Source organism: Zootoca vivipara, chromosome 2 (genome assembly GCF_965207765.1).
Source record: "Zootoca vivipara chromosome 2, rZooViv2.hap1.1, whole genome shotgun sequence".
Taxonomy (NCBI): Eukaryota; Metazoa; Chordata; class Lepidosauria; order Squamata; family Lacertidae; genus Zootoca; species Zootoca vivipara.
The window spans coordinates 69,385,220-69,408,123 of record NC_142584.1 but is presented as its reverse complement, the minus strand read 5'-3'; the positions used below and the strand labels follow the sequence as shown (position 1 = coordinate 69,408,123).

The 22,904-nt window shown below is 43.5% G+C and overlaps 1 protein-coding gene across 1 annotated transcript in view; it reads left to right on the top strand.

Moving 5' to 3' along the window:
- Positions 1 to 22,904, top strand: part of CACNA2D2 (calcium voltage-gated channel auxiliary subunit alpha2delta 2) — a 525,358-nt gene that overhangs the window by 456,744 nt on the left and 45,710 nt on the right. The window contains exons 15-21 of the mRNA XM_060271531.2: positions 10,341 to 10,430; positions 11,038 to 11,109; positions 14,086 to 14,160; positions 14,573 to 14,647; positions 18,144 to 18,218; positions 19,536 to 19,607; positions 21,672 to 21,733. Of these exons, the coding sequence (XP_060127514.1) occupies positions 10,341 to 10,430; positions 11,038 to 11,109; positions 14,086 to 14,160; positions 14,573 to 14,647; positions 18,144 to 18,218; positions 19,536 to 19,607; positions 21,672 to 21,733 (521 nt within the window). The remainder of the gene's footprint in view (positions 1 to 10,340; positions 10,431 to 11,037; positions 11,110 to 14,085; positions 14,161 to 14,572; positions 14,648 to 18,143; positions 18,219 to 19,535; positions 19,608 to 21,671; positions 21,734 to 22,904) is intronic.

Below are 22,904 nucleotides of genomic sequence, written 5' to 3'. Positions count from 1 at the left end.
ACAGAACAGTGTGCCAGTGCCATCTGGTGGGATTCTCCCAACACTGTAGGAGCCCATTATCTCTCCAAAGTCCCTGATGTCACCTTGAGAATCTTACCTGACTGGTTTTTTTATATGTGACACGCAATCACATCTATCTTTTCCCCGTGGGTTATTTGTGTGTCTGTGTGTGCATGATTGTTTTCCTTTGTATGGAGGCTGCAGATTTAAGCAAAGGGACAGCAAAGAGAGATGTTTCTTAACCCTTTCCCCTTTAGCTGTTTTTCCCATTCAAAATCTCCCCACTGCCTCCCCCCCCACACACACACACACACTTGCTGAGAGAAACCAGCTGGAGGAGAAAGGGTTGTCTGCAATCCCTTCCACCCCCATGCCAGTTTCTTAGGTTAAAAACAGAAGGAAAATATACATTCCAGTGAGATCTCTCTCAGCCTTCAGTTCATGAAAAACAGGAGCTCATTTTAAAACGATCTTAGGTCTTCGTCTCCACCCTGTGGGTCCATAGGTGGTTGATGAGAGGGGCAGCTTTAGTGTTGTTGTTGTTGCTGATGATGATGATGATGCAGCTAAGCTGGTGCCAAACATATTGCTCTGCTTTCCTTCGGACCACATCAGTAAGGCTGAGAAGGGGATCTTGCCAGGTGAGGGCAGCTCAGGACCTCCATGCACATATTGCCGGCTCAATCTGCTGGTGCCTATATTCACATACTGGGGAAGTCCCTAACTCACTGAGGGTTTGAGACCCATTGGCTACTCTCACCTGGTTTAGCCGGCTAGTCAAAGCCATTCCGAAGGTGTGGCAACCCACATGCTGACAGCTTCCAGGAACCATAGGGGAGAGCTGAGCACAGGGTGGGGACCAAAGGTGGACAAGCTACCCCAGAAGGAGCACGGTGTGTGCAGCGGTTTGACTTCACCCCTGGAGGCACACTCCATTGTCTCTCAAAAACAGACAGATGCCAACAAAAACAACAACAACAACATCTCTGATTGCAACGGCACATCATTGCATGCTGTTGCTCGCAGAGCCATCTCCACTTCCACTCTCAATACATGTGGCTGCAGTAGTGCATTCTGGCTTCTCAACGCAGCTAGTGCCAGTTTAAAAAGAAAGAAGCAAAAGCAGTCCAAAATCATGGAATTCAGTGGAAGTGGATTTCGAAGCAGACCGTATCCCAAATTGCATGCTAACCTGGGAGGTGCTGACCAGATGATTCCCCTTAGAGATTCAGGCCCACCAAATTCAACAAGCATTCCAGGCTGCCTCTACTAAAAAGTGATGCTTTAAGTCAGTAGTTCCCAATTAGCTAAATAATGTGGACCCCCTGTTTTTCAAAAGCCAAGCCCTTTGAAGATTTTGATATCTCTCTGGTATTTTTTGTTATGTGAATGGTGCCACAGACTCCTCCCCCCCGGTGGGTTATGTGGAACCCACCCCCCCACCCCGGAGGTCCGCAGACCACCAATTTGGAACCGCTGCTTTAAGTGATGTCTTATTGCATGAAAACTCTTTCTGAACTGGTGTTTCATCTGTGACAGCTGCTTTACACATGCAAGTCATTATGTGATGTTGCAGTTGTCCAGTGATGAAGAGGGTATAAAATTACCCTTTTGCAATAGGTGGGTGTCAGGTTTCTCACTCTCTCTATAGCTAGTACTGCTGTTCATAACAGCGTTGGGGAATAAATGGTGTCTGTTTTTATCTTGACAGATAGTAGTAGTGCAACAATCAATATGTTTGGAAGGCAGCTGTCAGTCTTGATATGGATTCTCGTACGGGTGGATACAGCGTGTCAGCTGTAGGCACCTGCATGAAGGTTTACGATCCCCTAAATGTCTGGGCAGCCGTGCATCCTAGCACGTTATTTATATGAGTGCCCACCTATTATTAAAATCATAGAGTTGGAAGGGACCCCAGGGGTCATCTAGTCCAACCCCCTGCAATGCAGGGATCTCAAGTAAAGCAGCCATGACAGATGGACATCCAACCTCTGCTTAAAAACCTCCAAGGAAGGAGAGTCCACAACCTCCCAAGTGCCTTCAGTATTGGAAGCCCATTTTTTGACAAGTCCAATTGCCAGGGAGGGGGCAGATTCTCATTAGTTCTGACAAGAATCCTCCCTGCAGTGGGACAAGGAAGGGAGGGCTTGTGCAGCACCTAGGAGAGGGCCAGGGATGAGGAGAGGCAGATCGGCTGAATGGAAAGATCCTGCAGGACACCCATTCCTCCCTCGCTGTCAACATGTATGTAAATATGTTTGCTCCTCTATGAATACTGATATACCCATGCAGATGAGTGTGCAAATTAAATGATAACGATGGTGTACATATGCCTGGACATAGGCATGCATGCACACACAAACATTGCTCTCTGTGTGTCCATCGCTGACTTCAGGCACTCATTTGTGCAGAGACCCCCATCATCATCACTCCTAAATCAGCTAAGTAAATGTCCTTTTCTCTCAATTAAGCTTCAAATCACCAAGGCCATCGTGCAGCTTTGAAACGCCACCACCCTCACTTCTTTTCCTGGCTGCACACTGCTCTGTTTAAAGATGAAAGCATCTTTGGAAGGAGAAGAAAAAAGTGTGGGGAGCTGCAGGGCATAGCAGATAATTATGTGTACAGTTGGAGCTTGTTCTAATGAAGCCTTCATCCTGCGTAGAACATCTGCTGTCCCCCACAGAGAGCACCACCTAGAGACCTGTGAGAGACTGCACATCAGGCCAACATGCGCACTCCCCCTTGGCTTGCTTCTAAAGCTCTGGTGGGAATTGCCAGCAAATTGACCAGCTGATTCCTCTTTGTGCTTTGTGGCATGCTGCCCTCTTTCATTCAGCAGCATCCTTAAGTACCTATTCATCTCTTTGTAGGGCCAGGCAGCCTGTTTGAAACCTTCTCCGACAAAATGTGGAGGAACGGAACCTGTGATTCTTCAAAACGAACCACAGTTAGAAATTCAGTGCCAAGCTCGCCCCACCCCAAATATACACACACACACACACACACACACACACACACACACACACACAAGTTTTTAAAAATAAATGTAGATGGCAACTTGCAGCAGGAAAAGTATGGTTTGGGTTTTTTATTTTAAAAATCTGGATATTTAGGAAAATGGATGGCTACCAAAATACTTGTTTCCCCCGGCCCAGAGGCTTAAGCTTTTTGCAAATATGGTTTCAGCCAGTTGTAGATACATTACATCTCATTTGCACACCAACCTGAAAGCCTCTGTAAATCCAACCTTTAAGACATAATAGATTTAAAGAAAGGCAGGAGAAGTTTTAGATAGGAGTAGGGGTGGGTGAACATGCCCTTTTTAGCTTCTCTCTGTTTCTCATTTTTTCAGTTTTAAGTTCAGTTCTCCATATTTCTGCATATCATTTTGCAATTAAAAAAACCTCCTGAAAATTCACTTTCAGTGTGATTTTCTCCTAATGTACACATTTCATACTCAATTTTGCCTAGGGCACACATTTTTGCAAAGCAATTCCCCCTAATGTAGCATTGTGTATATGTTATTTCCACTAATATATACCGTACATTTATGTGCACGTTTTACACAAGTAAATGTATTTTTGTGCACATTGCTTGGCTGATGAACTGCATTGCAAAATTTGGAAATGTTCAAATTTCAAATGGCTCCTGTGTTTTGGTCCACATCTTGTTTCAGAAAGTGCAAGTTAGGTAAGTGAATATTTAAATGCAAACTGAATCGACTTTTCTTCACCATCACTAGATAAAAGTTCAAGCGAGTTGCATTATAAACCCCGAAGTACAGTGGCTAACACTAAAATGAGTTAGTTTATGAGAGAAACTAACCAGCTGAACAAAGGGCCCTAGGAAAGCATGGAGGTGGTCCTGTTCTGTTAATAATCTTATGAACATGCAGTCCAGGTGCTTGTATCCTGCTCATTCCATTTCCCACAAAGGCAGAGCAATTCTAATCCTGCCTGGGGAGCAACGGGGCAGAGTGAAGTGGCAGCTTCATTGCTGCAACAAAGTGCTGCCACTCATGCCAGGCAAGGCAGAAGGTGAGGACACACACACACACACACCCTGTGCCAAAATGCCCCATTTAAAAGATTTCCACTGGCTACTGCCCACAGGAGAACTTCTGCAGGTAACACAAACCTTGGGGTCTCAAATTTCAGCAGTGCCCTGGTGCAATGCCCAAATCCCCCCCTTCTTGCACTCCAATCTAAATCAAGATTTCAGCATCCTCTGCAGCATCCCTGAAGCTTGGTGCCCAGTGCGACAGATCCAGTTGTGCTCCCCTAAATCTGCCTCTGTTCCCAGCCATCAAGTTGGAGCTGAGCCTCCTCCTTCCGAAATGGTGCTCCCCAGAAGTCAGCAGAGAGTTGACTACTTGCCAGCCCAACGCCCCATCCCCACCCCCCCACCCGCCAACAATATCGGGGATTAGTATTGCGCTGACACTCTCATTTCATTGGCAACAAAACACTAAGTTCATAGGAGCTTAATTCGGTTTCATACAAAGCTGCCGTAGTCATGTATTGCATTTAAGCCAATCTCAATGCGGTTTAAATGCTGGGCAGTGCAGTCCTGTGCACATCTGATAAAAAGTCAGTCCCACTGTATGCTCAACACGGCTTACAACAACTGCTTAAAGAACTAAGGATCTCTAATAATAATTTCACAGCACTCCTAGTAAAATAAATATTTCATAGTTTTCTGAGGTAAATTATGGTGGATACAAATACAGTGGTACCTCTACTTACGAATTTAATGCGTTCCGAACGCACATTTGTAAGTCAAAAAAAATTGTAAGTCGAATCCCATAGGAATGCATTGGGAGAAAAAATTCGTAAGTAGAAGCAACCCTATCTAAAAATTCGTAAGTAGAAAAAATCCTATCTAAATCGCATCCAAGATGGCGGACGGAGCTCTATTTGTAAGTAGAAACATTCGTAAGTAGAGTTATTCGCAAGTAGAGGTACCACTGTAGTTGGATATCTGTCTACAGGCATGTCCAACTCCCAAGAGACTGTGATCTACTCCCACTATTAAAAACAACAACCTGGCAGTGATCTGCCCATTGGATTGAGCAAAGTTGTTGAGCTTTTTGGGGGGAGCAAAAGCTGTTGAGCTTTTTTGGGAGAGGAATACCCAAAGTAGATTGCAATCGACCTGTTGGACATGCCTGGTCTACAATTATAATGCGGATATACGGTATATCCTTAATCATAGGTGTTTTCAATGCTTAATTTATTTAAAAACAAATGAGGTGCCAGTAATTAGATCTTGATAAATGTCCTGTGGGTGCCAGCACAAAATGTCTGCCATGGGCAGGAAAATAAAAGAGGTGACAATACTCGGTACCAGTGAGTACTGTCACAAAAAAGCACTGGGTGTAGCCATTAACTGGTAAAGCACAGATTATTCACTGATAAAAGAAAAGGCGTCAGTGCTAATTTATATGAGCAGACAATCTGGCAGGAGCGGTAAATAGTTTTACACAGCCTTAGAAAATATCTCTTGGCTACTGTCACCCAGCCAATTGTGACGATTTTATTGTACAATATTAGTTGCTTAATTCTTACCACCTTTAACACCTATTAGAGCAGATTCGCTCAAAGACATACCACAGCAGAAACAAACATTGAGGGCATTTAATCATCCTGTCTCTCAGCGGAGCCTTATATTAGCAAGAAGCCATTTGTGTTTCTTTCATTGGTGCACAAACAAGACAACAAGTATGCCCATCAAATAATCACACTTAACTGGACTCTCAGCTGCCTTAAGTCTCTAGTCCAATTATGGGAGCCTATGATTAAACTGCCTGTCATCAAAAACGTCAGATTTCATCTGCCTGAGGTCTCCGAGAGAAGCAGATCAGGCAGAGTAATGGAGCCATTTATATCCCAGATCTGAAGCATTTGCTACAACATAGAAATTAGTGTAGTAAAGCCAGGCTGCCATGAAGCAATGCCAGATGTTAAGTTATTGGCCTCATTTGTGCCTACGATTAAGTATGGTTTTTAAGAGCTGTATGCATCTACTTGTCTGTCTGGAATAACCAAAAATACAATATGTGCCTGGCTAACCACAGCCTCAGATGCACCACACAGCCACTTTATGCTGTTAAGTGTTAAAATAAACACCCCGACTGCACGTAGGGAGAGTTTGGAAAGTGATTTGTGTAAAACCAAAGACAAATTGTTATAACCACAGTGTTTAATTTTTAAAATGACCCAATAACCTGGCTGACTAAAAGCATAAGTGTGGGATTAGTAAACTGGTCACTTATAATTATTTATTTTTACTTATTAATTTAATACATTTATATCACACTTTTTCTCCAGTGAGCTCAAGGTAATGTACATGGTTCCTCATTTAATCCCCATAACAACCCAGTTGTGGTAGGTTAGGCTAGCTCAGGAGTCAGCAACCTTTTTCAGCCGTGGGCCGGTCCACCGTCCCTCAGACCATGTGGTGGCCCGGACTATATTTTGGAAAAAATAATGAACCAATTCTTATGCCCCACAAATAACCCAGAGATGTATTTTAAATAGAAGCACACATTCTACTCATGTAAAAACATGCTGATTCCCGGACTGTCCGTGGGCCGGATTGAGAAGGCGATTGGGCCGCATCCGGCCCATGGGCCTTAGGTTGCCTACCCCTGGGCTAACTCTTTGTGTGCACCACCCTGAGCTCCTTGGAGGAAGGGGAAGATGCCATAATGTAAATTAAGTAAATTTTGGAGCCCAGTATTGAACTAAGTTATGGTCAAAGAAGACCCATTAAAATTAATGGACGTAAGTTAAGTCAGACCAGGGCTATCATTGGATAGAACCCCAGGTCTTCTGATTGCCTCAGAAACTAGGTTCAGCCCTTTCCCTTCATAAATATCTCAGTTTACCAGCAGTTAGTAAGAATTTCCTGTCACGTGGCCAGCCACAGTGGCCACCTGTTTTACAGCAGGAGTAGGGAACCTCCAAATGTTTGCTAGACTCCAACTTCCATCAGCCCCAATCAGCATGATGGGAGTTGGAGTCCAGCAACATCCCCCACCCCACTTTATTATTTGCCTCTGAAGAACAACAACCAACTGTGTTGCTGTGTTTACAGGAGCAAGAAAGGTAGGGTGTTACTTTTCCAAGATCAGCAATCAACCCAAAGTTCAAGTGTGACATGGATTTCCCTTTACTCGCCCTCTCCCCTCTTTTTTCTGTTTGTATCTCTGCTTTTGTTCCGCTTTCCCCTTCTGCTGCCTATATCTCTCCCTCCTCTCTGTGATGCTGTTTTCCCTTTACATCTCTCTCCCCCTGTATTAAATCATCTGGAAATAATACATTCCCCTAGCGCTTTAGGGCTGAAGCTCTTGCCTGCCACAGTGCCACACTTCACCATGGCAACCTGCAGGGAGGGTTAATCGATTTGGGGAAAGGGCGTGTTTCCTTCATGCTGACAGCGAGGGCTGATTGGCACATACTGTCCCTTAACATGCTTACAGAAGACAAACAGGTGGCAGATACCGCTCTAAGCACAATGAACTGCTGTCACCATTCGTTCCCCCAGCCCTCAACACTGCTTACATGGCATTCCTGTAGGGATAAAGGGAGCAGGATCCTGTGCACATTGGTATAGGGCTCCCCTACATCTCATTCATTTTCCCTTCTTCCCTCACCTTTGTGGTTTTCAACACTAAATGTGCTCAGTGGCTTAAATCTTCCTCCTCAAGCTAAAGAAGTTATGGAATGAAGCAAAAAAGAACTGTGCCGTTACTTAGTTCTGCCTTTGCTGAAATCAGTCTAATATTGGAAATAGCAGAGTATTGAGATTGCTTCAAGTATTAAAAAGATATATATATATATATATATATATATATATATATATATATATATATATATTCCTGCACTTCTGTGTAGGAATTAAACTGAAGCATCCATGTGTGTGTGTCCCTATGAGTACACTCACTAGAAAGTCACATGTGCCTGCTGCTTCCCAGCATGTTGGGTGTGTACACCGTGAAATTTGTGAATATGCATTTGTCACACATCACAGTCTATGAGTATGGATAGCACACTAATTCCTGTGCACACATTCCTTCACCGTCAAACACAGATGAATGAATTGCTTTTGCTGGTGGAACTTTCCAATATTTCATAGCTGCCAAGTTATCCCTTTTTTTAAGGGATTTTCCCTTATGCTGAATAGGCTTCCTCGCGAGAAAAGGGAAAACTTGGCAGCTATGCAATATTTGTCAATTCAGGGTTACAAATGAGAAGGAACCAATTACTGGAGTCTCATGTTCCCACCCCCCGAGTCGTTCAAGGATCGAATAACATTTTTGACAAAGCATCTAGCAAATGTTTGCTGTCCATCTGACATTTGTTGAAGCCCAATCTCACACAACAAGGGCCTCAGTTATTTTGGAAACTTTTGCTCTGTTGAAGTATATTTTGTGAAACACACAAAAGAAAAGGAAAAAAACATACATACATAATTTTATTTGTATGCCATCTTTCCATGCTCAAGGCGGCTAACAAAATAAAAAGTACATAACTGCAACATAACAAAAGTAGTCATAAATAATAAAACATCAGAAAATATACAACTAGACTGAACCATTTCCACATAAATAAGAAGATCTAAATAAAGGTACAAAACATAATAGAAATAATAGCAACAGCTCCCCCCCACCCAAAAAAGACCCCAGCCCAAGAGTCTGTTCAGCAACCTCAGCCTTTGTTGCTGGAGTCAGACAGGGCCCCCAAGTGGGAAAAGGCCGGCAAGGCAGGGAGCTGGGCTTCCAGGACTCACAGCCAAAACCTTACCTGTTGCTTTTGAAAGGTTACACATGTGTGCTAGTCAAAGCTGGATTTAGCTTCTGCATAACACCATGCAAGATATTTATGACTTAAGAGTTATCTTTTATCTCCCTGAATCAGATATTAGTTCTTTGTAATGATGCTGCTTCCTTTTCTGCCTGTATAGTAGCATACTGTGTGCCTATTAGTCTATAGCAGGGCATTCAAGTTGTGGTGCAATGTCCCCTCTAGTGGTGGAGACTGTCTACACAGAGATCCATAACTAGAGAATGGAACTCATGAAGCTGAATACCACCTTCAAAGTGCCAGATGTCCCTGTTAAATACTCAGGAGAAACTTGACCCACTCTCAAGTCAGCACTGCAGAGGAGATGATTGGGATGATTTGTATCAGGGACGTGTTATATCCACTCAAGGATTTGTTTTGGAGTCATGGTAGAAATACTGTAGTATTTTGCAGCTGACCTGCATTTTCTGAACAGAAGCCAGTCTCTACAATTAAAATCTCAGTTTTCATAACATACAGGGAACAGATTTTCTCAGTTTCCTGTGAATATATAGAATCTGGCAGCTCTTGACAGAGTTCTGGGTTCAACTGTGAGTTCCATTGGGAAGCCTGTGTTTCCATTTGCATCTTGCATTATATCCGCGTACAGGATTACTTTCTCCAAGGCTTTTTCTCAGCCTACAGCTCTCATTTTTACTACTTAACCTAATACGACTTTACAGTCTTACCTTGTCTTGAAAGGGTTCTCTTCTTCTGGGCTTCCGTCTTTAGAGGGCTTAGCCTTGCCCGTCTGAGCAACATTTCAACTATGATGCAATAGCTTTCCAGTCAGGGCCAGCTCAAGATATTTGGCTGCCTGAGGCAAAGGACAAGATGACCCCTCCCTCAATTCATGGAAGCTGAATCTAAGGTCAACACTGGCAGCATCCTCCACTGCTCCTGAGGGAAATACACTAGATGAGGCGGTGCATGGCAGGCCACGTGTCACCCTGTTCTGTTCTTCAACAGCTTGCCACACTGCTTCCTCATCACCTGTATCAGCCACCTGGGATGGCAGCCTCACTCTGCCAGCCCTGTTTCAGTCCAGTCTCATAACCTCTATCTTAGGAAAGAGATCCATATTCAGTTTTGGGATGAGGCAAGTATTCGATAGGAGGAAGCTCAAAATGCAAACTGCCCTCAAACAGGGCAGCTTAATTCAAATTGGGTCCATCTCTCTTCCAGCATAGCCTGACTCAAGTCAGGGCTCACATCCCACCTCCACCGGGCTCTACTCTGCACATGTGGCCTCTCCTAGTGGGATAGAATCCCTCCTCTGTCTGTAACCCTTTCCTCAAGTTAAGGGAGTTTGTTTGTTTGTTTGGGGAGGGGGGAGGGTAGCAAAGCAGCAGGATGAGCAGCTGAACTGAACGTAATAAACATCATTCTACTTCAGTCAAGAATAATGTTGCGGTATACATCTATCACTGTATATCACATACTTCCACAAGTGAATTAATCTGCACACTTTTCTCCTTCTGTTCTCTGCAGGAATATCTGGATGTTCTAGGAAGACCTATGGTCTTGGCAGGGAACAAAGCAAAACAGGTTCAATGGACCAATGTCTATCGGGATGCTTTGGTAAGTAAAATTACTTTTTGAGTTCCCACAACTGGTCTTCTGCTTTTCATTTCTTTTCTCCTGTTTGTAAGGTGTACCCACCCACTGCCGTGTAATTTGTATTACTTAATTTATTTTATGTCACATATCTCTTCAGTGTCCCAAGTCTGACATTCCCAAGTTGGTGTCTTCTCCAGTTTCCTTCAGGAAACAGGCTCTGCGAGTTCCACTGTAGAGTGGCATGAATGCAAGACATAATTTATACCTCCCAGCATGGCCTGTCTCATCTGGATAGTTCACGTCCAGCTTGCAGACTTCCCATGGACATTTGGTCAGCCACTTGGAATGCTGGACTGGAAGGACCACTGCCCTGATCCAGGATTCTCATCTTATTTTCTTATGTTCTTTGTGTTTCAAGGCCATTGGTTTCCACAATATAATTGATGGTGGGCAATGGAATAAAAATCAAAGCTCCCTGTGACTTGTCTCAAGTTTTTTTTTGGGGGGGGGGTTAAAAGAGAGATTTGATCATAGATCTCCTATGTCACACTTATTTGACCCTTAGGAGTATGGAACTATTTAGATAACTGTGTTTATCATATATTTTCTTGCTTTTGAAATTTGATAGGGTCTGGGCTTGGTCATAACAGGCACTCTGCCAGTGTTCAACCTCACTGAAGATGGCAGCAGTGAAAGGAAGGTATGTTTTCTTCCTGCAGTGTTTTGACCTACTGTTGATACTCTTCTTGCTCATATCCACAACAGTTAGCCTGCTGTGAAGTACCGTATGTGTCTGTGTGACAGAGAGAGACTCTAACATCCAAGCAAAGGTTGCTTTTGTTCTTTGCCTTCCATGTAGATTTCACTGATACCTTTAAACAAAAAATGGTGCCATGGAGTCAATTCAAAACCAGTCAATCTGAATCAGCCGAGTATAGCATCTCCCTGCCAAATTTTATGACATTCAAAAGAAGTAAACATGGGGCAAGATTATAAATGATGGAAGGGCAGTTGGCTGGGATTTTTCCAGAGCAAATGCAAGTCAGTCAGCCCACCAGCTGACCACCTTCTGGTCCTGTGTTGATTGTTTACTTACATCAGCATCATACCTTTTTGACCAGGGCTGCATGCCAAACCAATATAGTGCTTATTTATTAAATTTTGTTAAGTGTGAAAGTACCTGAAGTCAGGAGTAGCATAAATTCTTCCTTCAAACAACAGGAGAGCAGTAAGCATTTTGAAACATGCTATACACTCCTGCACAGCTATTTCTGTATTCAATACTGTGTCAAAGTCCTGGGATGGATAACTGCCCTGGGAGATCACTGGTTTGGGTGCAGCTGTATCACTGGAGGAAAAGAAAAGCTGCATCTTCTATGGGTCAACCAGTAGGAATGCTGTGCCGTTGTTTATAGAAGAACACCTTACAGAGAGTGATGAGTCAGAAACAGACATGGACACTAATGACCTAGGAGATACAGAAGTGTGAATAGTGTGGGAGCTCCCTGTGCCGCAGCATTGCTAAAGCTAGGCAGGGCACCGACCTAGAGGAGAGATTATTGAAATCTCCTATCTGCATTCCCAGAGAAGAGCGATTGGTGATGGTGGTAGTAGTAACAGTAACAGTAACAGTAGGAACATTAATAACAATCGGTAACAGCTAATGTAGTTGGCAGAGCCACAGAACCACCCTGATACCAGCATCACTGTAGCTTCCCTAGGCAGGACTCGGGTGGCAGAAAGGACAGGGCTGCACAGGAACACTGGGGGAGTCCAGCAGCAGTAGTCTTGAAAAGTCAGCTCCAACACACTACACTCATCATAATGTCTACCATCTTAAGCATTTCTATTGGATTTTCTCACCCTGCAATGCACCTGAATTCCAAAACAAACAAGCCCCACTAAACTGAGCACTAATGCCTCTCTTCTCCCCAGTGAGTAGAATCCCAGCATGTGTCAGCAGCCTGTCTCATTTGCCTTATGCGTCCCAATTCATGTTTGTTTGGATTTATTAGCAGTAATAGACCTGCCATGGCATTCTATAGCTGCTTTCTGTTAAGCAGCCAGCAATCTGATTCTCAACTAGGTAAGCGACAAGGCCAAAGACCAAGCCATTTATTCTCCAGGGAGCCCAGTTACTGCCTCATAAAGCAGCATGGCAACTCCATTGCAGTCATTATCCCATGGCGTGCAGTGTAGCAATTGGTATTGTGGCTTGTTGCAGGTGCAGGCACCTGTGTCTCTTTAAGAGGAGAATGTACTTGTCTTAAAGAAGCATGTGGTTAGGGTAGGAGAGCCTGATCAGGGACTCACACTGATTTCAGTGCCCTTGTCAGTCATTGGATCCTGTTTACTGTTGGGATTAGTTTGCTTTTAGCTGTTTACAGCTCCCTCATGGGGTGAACCACTGAGCTGCTGGGGGGAGCTTCAGTTCTCAGTGAGCTTCCATCCTCCAGCTGACCCACCTGGGCTGGCCATTGGATCCTGCTGGACAGGAAAGAATATAAGATGGCTTCCAGCTCCAGTTGAGCTTTGCTCAGTTGAATGTGTCCCACATCCATCCATCCATCCATCCATCCTGTTTACCTAATACCATGAGAGAAAAGCTGTAAGGTAGATCCAAATGACACCGTGATTTGTCTACATTGTGACGCTTACACAGTACATAAGCTGAGTTAGTCTTGGAAATGCTCGGGCATTTTGTGGATTGCCATGCCATCATTTTACTTCATTTGGGAAGGCTGTGCAATCCAGATGCATGCATGTGAAAATTAAAAGGAAATCATATTGATTTTCCCATGTAAAAAGGGGGCTGCTGAGTCTTCTTATCATACACTCCCTGTGGTTGAGTATTTTAAATGTCAGTTTAAAAAATTAGTATTGCTGTTTAGTCGTTTAGTTGTGTCCGACTCTTCATGACCCCATGGACCAGAGCACGCCAGGCACTCCTGTCTTCCACTGCCTCCCGCAGTTTGGTCAAACTCATGTTCATAGCTTCGAGAACACTGTCCAACCATCTCATCCTCTGTCGTCCCCTTCTCCTTGTGCCCTCCATCTTTCCCAACATCAGGGTCTTTCCCAGGGAGTCTTCTCTTCTCATGAGGTGGCCAAAGTATTGGAGCCTCAGCTTCAATCCCTTCATGGATCAATGCCTTGTTGTGGCGAAGGGGCTTGAATAACTCAGAGAAGCTATGAGCTATGCCATGCAGGGCTACCCAAGATGGACAGGTCATAGTGGAGAGTTTTGACTAAACGTGATCCACCTGGAGAAGGAACTGGCAAGCCACTCCAGTATCCCTGCCAAGAAAACTCCATGGACAAAGACAACAGGCATATAAATAATGAGTATATGTGTTTGTGAAAGAGAGAGAGAGAGACACATATTATTGAGTCTAGGTGTATAAGTGGGATGTCAGAGAAAGGAGGTTCAAATGTGAAACGTTTGGAATAGTGAAGTGTCATCCACCACCCTCTTCAACTGGGGATCTCCCTCATCTTGCACAAATATTACACTTTTTCCCTGTTTGGCTTGGCTATGACAAGTTATCTCTCGTACATCTCTTTATATCAAGAACATGGGGGGAATTAAAAACCACATCACTATTGGATGGCACCTATGTCATCCACAACTTCAGTCTCTTGAATACAACTGCTTTTGCTGCTCGTGTTTTTTCAGAACCAGCTCATCCTCGGTGTTGTGGGGATTGACGTGACTCTGAATGACATCAAGAAGCTGACGCAGCGATACAATGTGCGTAAGGAATGGATTCCTTCCCTCAGAATGGCATTCTTCCACTCGCCAGTCCCTGCAAAGTCTCAGCTGTGATAATGAGCAAGCAGGCAGGGAAGAGAGGCATCTTTGGGAATTAGCATAAGGTTCACATTTGCTAATTGGGAATTAGCATGAGGTTCACATCTCCTAATTGCTTCCTGCACTTCACTTCCAAATCAGCCCCACCTATCTGATAGTCATTGCTTCTTCTGCAGTGAGAGAATTTGGAGGGGGGGCCTGTTTAGAAGGCCTTAGGTGTCTATTCTGTGCTTGGGTTGATTAATGGAAGAGGGACAGAGGTCTGTAGAGATTATCTACATGGGAACTTTGATGCAATTCCGCTCTTTCATCTTGAGCTGTAATTTGTTTCTTTTGTTGTCCTCCCATCCAGTTAGGGGCCAACGGCTATATATTTGCTATTGATCTGAATGGATATCTATTGCTACACCCAAATCTGAGACCTCAGGTAAGCACAGTTTTCTCCTCCTTTGAATAACCATTGCCACCCACCACCACCAAAAGATAGTGTGTCTGTTTGGCATCATCTGCTCTCTGTCGCCGCTTTTCACAACACCATTCACTCAAAGAACATTTTTCCATGGGCCAATGCCACTTTTTCCTTCCAACTTCAATGTAATAAGCAGTGACTTGGTGCAAAATTATCTTGCTATTATGCGGAAGGTCGATATAACTGCCTACAGCTGGATTGGTGTCTAACTGCAAACAAATGATTAGGTGGGAATATTAGTGATAACAATTTGACACCAGATTGAAAGTAGTTCCAAACAGCTATCACAAACAAGTGAACTGTCCATATTCAGCCACAGATTTGCCACCAAAAAGCAAGCAATATAACTGAAAGCACCAATACTTTCTCTCTGTTGATGGTGGTTGTTGTTATTGACCAGTCAAATATTTGCCTAATTGTTTAAAATCAATATGTTGAATTCAGCCTTTTGCACTTATCCAGCTCCTGCCCTTTCTATTTCTATGGCCCTTCTTTTTCCTACACCTTTCATGAAGTTTCTTCTCTTCCATCCATCACTTTTGGTATTTGGTACCTGCCCTCATGATTCCTAGCTCTTAACATCCCTAGATCACTACCTTTCCAGCCTCCCTGCAGCACACACCTTTTTTTTCTATCCTCCCACCTAATGGGGATGCTTTTCTGATTTTGAACTATTTTCGCGGTCATGGCATACTCACAACGCCTTCCCCTAAAGTCTGAACTAAGAGCAGAAACATGCTGTGATGTCACAGAATGTTCACTAACATTTTAACTTCTGAGAGGTTTGACTAGCTATTTCCAATCATAATGTGAAATTCAGCCATTCTCATCTCCACCTTTCTTAGCAACAAAAAATCCTTTTTACTTTAGACCCTGCTAGAGGGATTTCCACATTATTCTGCCTCCATGTCTTTCTCCTCAGCCATCCTGGGTTTCTCTCCAGAGCTCATACCCTTCCTGTCTCCAGCACCTCTCTGTGGTTTTTTCTTTTTATTAAACTTCCACATATACATTTTGCACTTACTTTCATTAGCATTTTATAGCACTTCCTCATCAGTAGCTTAGTGATACAGGTTGGACTGCAAAAAGCTGAATTGCCCATATGTGGCAAGGGTGGCAAGATGCCAAACAGGATGGGATTCTTGTGCCTTTAAAAGTTTTGTGGAATAGAATGTTTCACTTTTCTCACCCTTGCAGGATGACTATTAAAGATTAAATATAATTTTATTAGGCCCACTCATTTTAAAAGTATGTATTCTTACAAATATTTTATTTTATGTAAACCACTTAGAGGTGTTTTCTTTTATTAAGCAACATATACTGTATTTTTCCAGGTATAAGACTATATTTTCCCCCAATTTTTAAAGTTTAAAATTGGGGGTTGTCTTATACACAGAATGTTTAAAACATTTATTTCTTAATTTTGGGCTCAAAATTATACATGGAATTTTCTTATACATGGAAAAATATGGCAAATCTTGTTAAATAAAATAAATAAAGACACAGCAGCGCTATTCTCTTTTGCACTTGGTCACTATGTCCTAAAAAATAACGTTACTAGGAAGTCTGGGTAAGGACTGGGATCTGGGTCTCCCTGCATTATCTGCCACACCAAGAAAGTCTCCAGTTAGCTGTGTAAGCAGGAAGCCCTTCTGTATCTGGTAGTTCATCAGAATTATAGGCTGATACAAGCAAGCCATTAAAGGGCAAACCGAATGTTTTCAAAAAGTGGGAGATTGAGACTGGGAGAAAACCCCATTGAACTCAGTGGGATGTGGGCAAGGAAAATCAGAAAGTGATTAGACATGCAAATGATTGTCCTGTAAGGGTGTGCCAACAGATGGAGCATTTCCATCTGCCAATTCTCTGAGGCTAAATGTGGGCCATCAACACATTTCTCTGTGGCTGCATGTCTCACTCCTACCAGCTGCCACCATGCGTGCCAAACGCTCCGACCCAAGAGCCAGTGAGTACCTTGGGTGTCAGCCAGTCCGTTAGCAGAGGGGGAGAATCTCATCATCTCCCTCAACAACAAATTGCCCAGACTGATGGAAGGCAGCAGCAATAAGAGATTTCATAGCAGCCAGAGGCATGAGTTGGCCCTGCAGCAGCTCCTGTCTTCTTAGGAGAGGAGGATTATGGTTTGTGATGTTCAGCGAACAGGGAATCAGTATATGATCTGAGGACTCCCATTGTGCAGTGTGTGTAGATGGGTACAGTCCGCTTCTCGCAACTGTGACTTCCCTGCTTGTTCATTCTTTGCTTGTATTTGCACAACCAATTTGTTTTAACATAGTGGATGAATGATGACTGGGGAAACTGGGCAGGGTTGGTCCTAGGTGCTTGGGAATAAAATTAATCTAGACTTCAGCTAATTATTCACCACTCCAACGCTGGGAGCCATTTGCTGTACTTAATGCGGAGCAGGAAATGGTGTTCTTGTCAGCCACAGAGCGCTAATTGCCACCTCTCAAGGACGTGATATATGGACTTCCCTTCTACTCCTGGCAGGTGTAGACAGGAATTAGCTGGCCCCTTTTTATGAAATATTACTTCCTTGGGATATTAAACACGCACACGTGAAGGAGTGAGTGAGGAGCCCTAGGCTAATTTATCTCAGGGGACGCTCTACATCTATCAGGGTGGGGCAAAGAAAACAGGCTTCCAGCTCAGATACCGTTCCAATAAATCTATCATTAAGAGGCCAGCCAGGAATTAGGCCACTGAGAAATGGCAGTGATCAGAGTGAGATATGTTTCATTGGCAGAAACTTCCAACTCAGTTCATCAGTGTTATTAATAGGCAAGTGATGTGGCAGAGACGGACAGAAAGAGCACCAATTTATTCACTTGCCTCAGTCTCACTCTGATCAATAACCATTTAAATTGCTCAGCAGAGTAGCAGCAGCAGCACCACCCAAGACTCCATGCATTTTCTGTGCTTGGCCTGAACTCAGTCAACTTTTGCACAAGTATCTCTCTTCAGGTAGAACCACCATTACATCTTGGCACACTCAGCCCTAGATAAATTATTTTTTTTGTTGCATTTCTATACTGCACTTCATCCAAGGATTGCAGGGTTGTTTACAATATAAAAACACAAAACTATTTAGCATAGTAACAAACAAAAACAATACCCCACACACACACACAGTTTAAAAGACCATGGATCATTTAATTGGCCAAAGGCCTGGGAGAAGAGGAGTGTTTTTCCCCTGATGCCTAAATATAGGCAACAAAGGCACCAGGTAAGCCCAGTCTCATATTGCCACCCTCCAGACTTCTCATGAGGGAGGCACATGAAAAAGGGCCTCATATTATGATTGCAGAGTCGAGGTTAGTTCATTAGCTTTGTATGTCCTTCCTATCAACGTGGGGGAGGGGGGCTTGAGGATGAGAGAAACCTTTTTTTGGTAAATTCTGTGCTTATATTTTTCTCAACTGCACAATGTAAGGAGGCGGGAGAATTCCAGGAACCTGTGACCCTGGACTTCCTTGATGCTGAACTAGAGGACGAGAACAAAGAGGAGGTAAGTGAAACCTTGGAGGTGGGGTCTGTTCTGTTTTTAGGAAGTTAAGTGCATACAAGACTATTAAGTCGTGGCCATGTGGCCAAAAGCAAAGCTATAAGCCAATTGTGAATATGCTTATGGCTTTGTAGAAGCATTTTGCTCGCTGCAGAAAAGTAAGGTTCCACCACGGGTTCGTCTGCAGGTGTGTCCCCGTATTAAACAGCAATTCATCTTCCTCAGTAAAGTGAATGCTACCATTTCAACAAGATTCCCAGTAATGGCAGCAGTAGGCAATGACTGCTGCAGATATATGTACACCATGAGTACCTTACACTTCCATGTAGCAAAATGCACTTACCCAGTAAATATGCCAACATGTAGGACCAGGGATGGACAGATATGTCAGTTTTTGTTTCTCTCAGTTTCTCATTTTCCCAGTCTTGAGTTCAGTGCATCACATTTCCACATCAGATTGCTTTAAAAAAGAAAAAAGAGAAAAAGTCCTCATGAAAATTCATCAGCAATTTAGTGCAAATTTCTCTTAATACATACATTTCTGTTTGCAGTTTTGCCTAATATTTTTGAAAAGCAATTTCCCCTAATATGGTGCAATTGTGTATGTTACTTTCATCAATTTTAATGCACACTTTGCCTTATTATATGTAGTTTTGTACACATTATTTAGCTGGAGAACTGCACTGAAAAAATCAGCGAAGGATGGCTATGCTTTACTCTGTGTATTGTTTTGGAAAGCGTGAATTATGTGGGTTCACCTTTAAATGTGAACTGAATCGAAGGTCTACCCCATTCATGTCTGTTTCGCCTCATGCCATAGTAAGCAATGATCAAACGGGGCTTCTTGCCCCATGCATACATGATGTATATATAGGGGAAGTGTGCAAGCTGCTACATGAAATTGTTGTCTGCATAGGAATTGCCAGACATGAAACAACCCTTAGAGGCCTGGCCATGTACAGTATCCCGGGTTACAATCCTTATGCATTTTCACAGAACTTGCATATGGGGTCTGTTCCTTTGGCAATGAAAAATGGTGCCCTGTGTTTATGCCATAACTGAGAGATCGCCCAGGGAGAAGGGTAGGGAGCATCTTGGGGTATAAATCCTATCTCCATCCTTGAGACTAGTATTCTGGACTTTCTCAGCATCCAGTTGGAAAACATGGGTAGAGCTCTCATTTTAATTACCTATCTTAGAATATTAAAACAGTTTTCTAGAGAGGTAAGAAATATGTCCAATTGCTATGTGCAACTTCTGGCACTCAGCCATGCCCATTGCGCAATGCCTTCCTTCACATCCTTTTCCCCCCCACTCCAGATCCGGAGAAGCATGATAGATGGATTTAAGGATCAGCGATACATCAAGACTCTGGTCAAATCTCAAGACGAGGTAAAAACTTGTAGTGAACTTTCAGCTTGCTTAGCAAACATAAGAGTGAATTGGTCTGTGTAACCAGGAGTTTTAAAAGACTGGATTAGTTTGCCTGATCCTTAATAGAGAAGGAATGCATGAAGGTTGGGAGTAAACATAAAAACCCTTGAAGTTGACTTATATTGAGTTAACCTATTAGCCCATGTAGACCACTCAACTAGTGAGTCACAGTCTGATCCAGTGTAGGTTGCAACAGAACCACTACCACCATTCAGTTGGGGAAAGTTTAAGAAATGAGCCCCAATTGCATGTTTGGGTTAAAAGTGGGTCCCAGGTCTGAAAAGGTTGACGGCGGTTGAGCTATACCAGGCATCCCCAAACTGCAGCCCTCCAGATGTTTTGGCCTACAACTCCCATGATCCCTAGCTAACAGGACCAGTGGTCGGGGAAGATGGGAATTGTAGTCCAAAACATCTGGAGGGCCGGAGTTTGGGGATGCCTGAGCTATACCATTGTTTTCTACTCTGCCTGGTAATGGCTTTCCAAGTTCTATAGAAGAGGCTTTGCCATTCTCTTTAACCGCCAACTTAAAGCACAGAATGAGAAAAAACAGCTGTCGTTCAGGACCTGAGAAAACACACCTGACTTTTATTTGCAAAATGTGAATGGAACAAGCTGGGAGATTATGACCTCCTTGGCTTTGTGCACCTTTTTTTGGGTACAGTGCCAACCAAGTTTGGAGAGCTTGGAAATGTGTTAACTGGAGTCTACAGTATATATACATTCCATCTCCCTCTCCAGGGTTAAGTTGGATCTGGCTCCTGAAATTTTTATACCTGGTTTGGGGTAATCAGGACCTGTTAGTGCTCAGCCGTAATGGAAGCATTTTCCCTGCCTGAGACGACTCCAGTGATTTGGGGCATTTTGTCATTGTTCTGGAGGACCGAAGTATATAGACGAAGTCTGCTTTGTCAGATGCAGTTCAGGATTTCATGTCTGCCATGGCACCCATGGGGTTGCCCCAGCATACCATCATCCCAACACTTGTGGCAAGCCACACTCTGCGTCTGGTGTTCTTGATTCAGCAAGACTCATTTGTCATGGTTAGACCAGTTCCTTATAAGATTTAGGCTTTCACTGACTATGTATTTCCACAAAGATTTAGGCTTTCACTGACTCTGTATTTCCACAAGGATTGGGAATCTAGTAGGATGGCTATCTCTCAGAAGTTGATGGATCCAGATGGATTCCTGAGACCACTGGGGCAGTTTCCAATCTTCATTCTATATAGATTCTAATCACCCAATGGGATACAGAGATGAGAGGAGGAGGAGTAAATTTAGAACGGCAAGCACGCGTCATGACAGTCTCCATAGCCATCTCCCATAGCCGGAGTCTGCAGCTCTGCTGCCACATTGATTCACTGCAAGACTGCATGATTTGAAACCTCAAATGACACCTTGAAACAATAGTTTCTGCTTCAGCTTCTGGGGACTTCATACCAAAAAAGTAATGGCTGCCTCTGTGGTACAATCAGCGTCGCTGGAAACAGTAGTGGAAGCCATCATTTTTCAGCATTGTTTGAGGCTTCAGTTTCATGCAATGTGGCAGTGAGCTAGCAGCACAGCTGCTGGCTTGCCAATTTACTAGAAGAGAGGAGAGTGTGTGCAAAAGCTGTTCTGGATTATTACATCATTCTGGTTTTTTATATCGATCCAGAGTAGCACCATGTTTCCACAACTGCTCCTAGGCATGCTCTTACATTGACTTGAACCCAACAGGCTCCTTTGTTTTCTAAGGAGCCTAAGAGCAATGAATCAATTGTGAAGACTTCTATAATGCAGGTTTTGGAAGAAGCCTCACAGTCAGTCTACATAAAAGAATGTAAAGGACTGGTTACAATGAATATTCTTTAATTTTTATTGTGAATTAATATTTGTGTTTTTACTATTTTGCTGTGTGATGCCCCGATAGCTTTATTAAAGCATGGAAGAAATAATAATAATAATAATAATAATAATAATAATAATAATAATAATAATAATTGCTCTCACTCTTATTTCTTCACCATTGACCTTCCAGAGATACATAGATAAAGTCTACAGGACCTATACCTGGGCTCCTATCAAAAGCACAAACTATAGGTAAGGAGCTAACAAGAAGCAGCATGGAGTAATAGCTTCCTTCGTCCTAGTCAGCTGAACTTCCACCATGAATGGTGATCCGAAAGAGTGCTTCAGAATCTCAAGACAGCTATTTAGAAGGCATTGGGGATTTCTAGGAGGTCAAAAGGGCAGCGCTGATTTGAGTGAAGGAAAAATCATTTTTGTGACTGGGAACTAGGAGAGCTGTCCTTCATTGAGGCAATACATGATACTCCTGTCCCCACCATCCCCACCTAACACTGTCACTGTACATCCTCTATGCATTGTAACATGGTCTTCTCAGGACTTCTGCCAAACCGTGTTGAAATGGTAGGTCAACAAGACATCCACAGTGCGCAATGCAGGAAGGGGAGGGATCCAAGTGAGCAATGTGCTCTTGACGAATCTAGGACTGGAATGCATCCTTTTATTCCCTCAGGTCAGGGCCAAATCCTAGGCTCTGACCCATTCCTTGAGGAGTGGAAAGCCTTAAAGCCTAGTCTCAGAGTTAAAGCCTAGTATTCCTCATCAAAGACAGTTCCTTTCAGGCTTGTTCCTGGAAAGAACTTACGCTGGAAAGTCTGGGTAGCACAGTTGGTTAGAGTGTGGTGCTGATAACAGGTTCAGTCCTTGTATGGATTGAACAGCTGCATATTCCTGCATTGCAGGGAGTTGGACTTGACCACCTCAGGATCCCTTCCAGCTCTACAGTTCTAAGATTATGTGATGGGATGACATGGGTAACAGGTCTCTGGTGTGGGATAATTCCTTGGCAGAAGGGGTGTAGGTTCCGATGGTACAATGGAAGTCCAAATTCTGGGCTCTCTGGCTTAAGGGCCCCTGAGCTGACAGGCACCAGCTCAGGCTCTATCTCAAGCCTGGTCAAGATACTGGGCTATGGATCAGTCTCTGCATCTGATGTCACTGGTCATAAGAATATAAGAAGAGTCTGATGGATCAGGCCAGTGGCCCATCTAGTCTGCCATCCTGTTCTCACAGGGGCCAACCAGATGCCTATGGGAAGCCCAAAAGCAGGGTCATTCTAGGCACAACAACACTCTCCCCAATGGTGATTCTCAGCAACTTGCATTCAGAGGTGCACTGCCTCCAACGGTGGAGGTAGAATATAGCCATTGTGGCTAGTGGCTGATGTAGATCCAATGGATCTGAC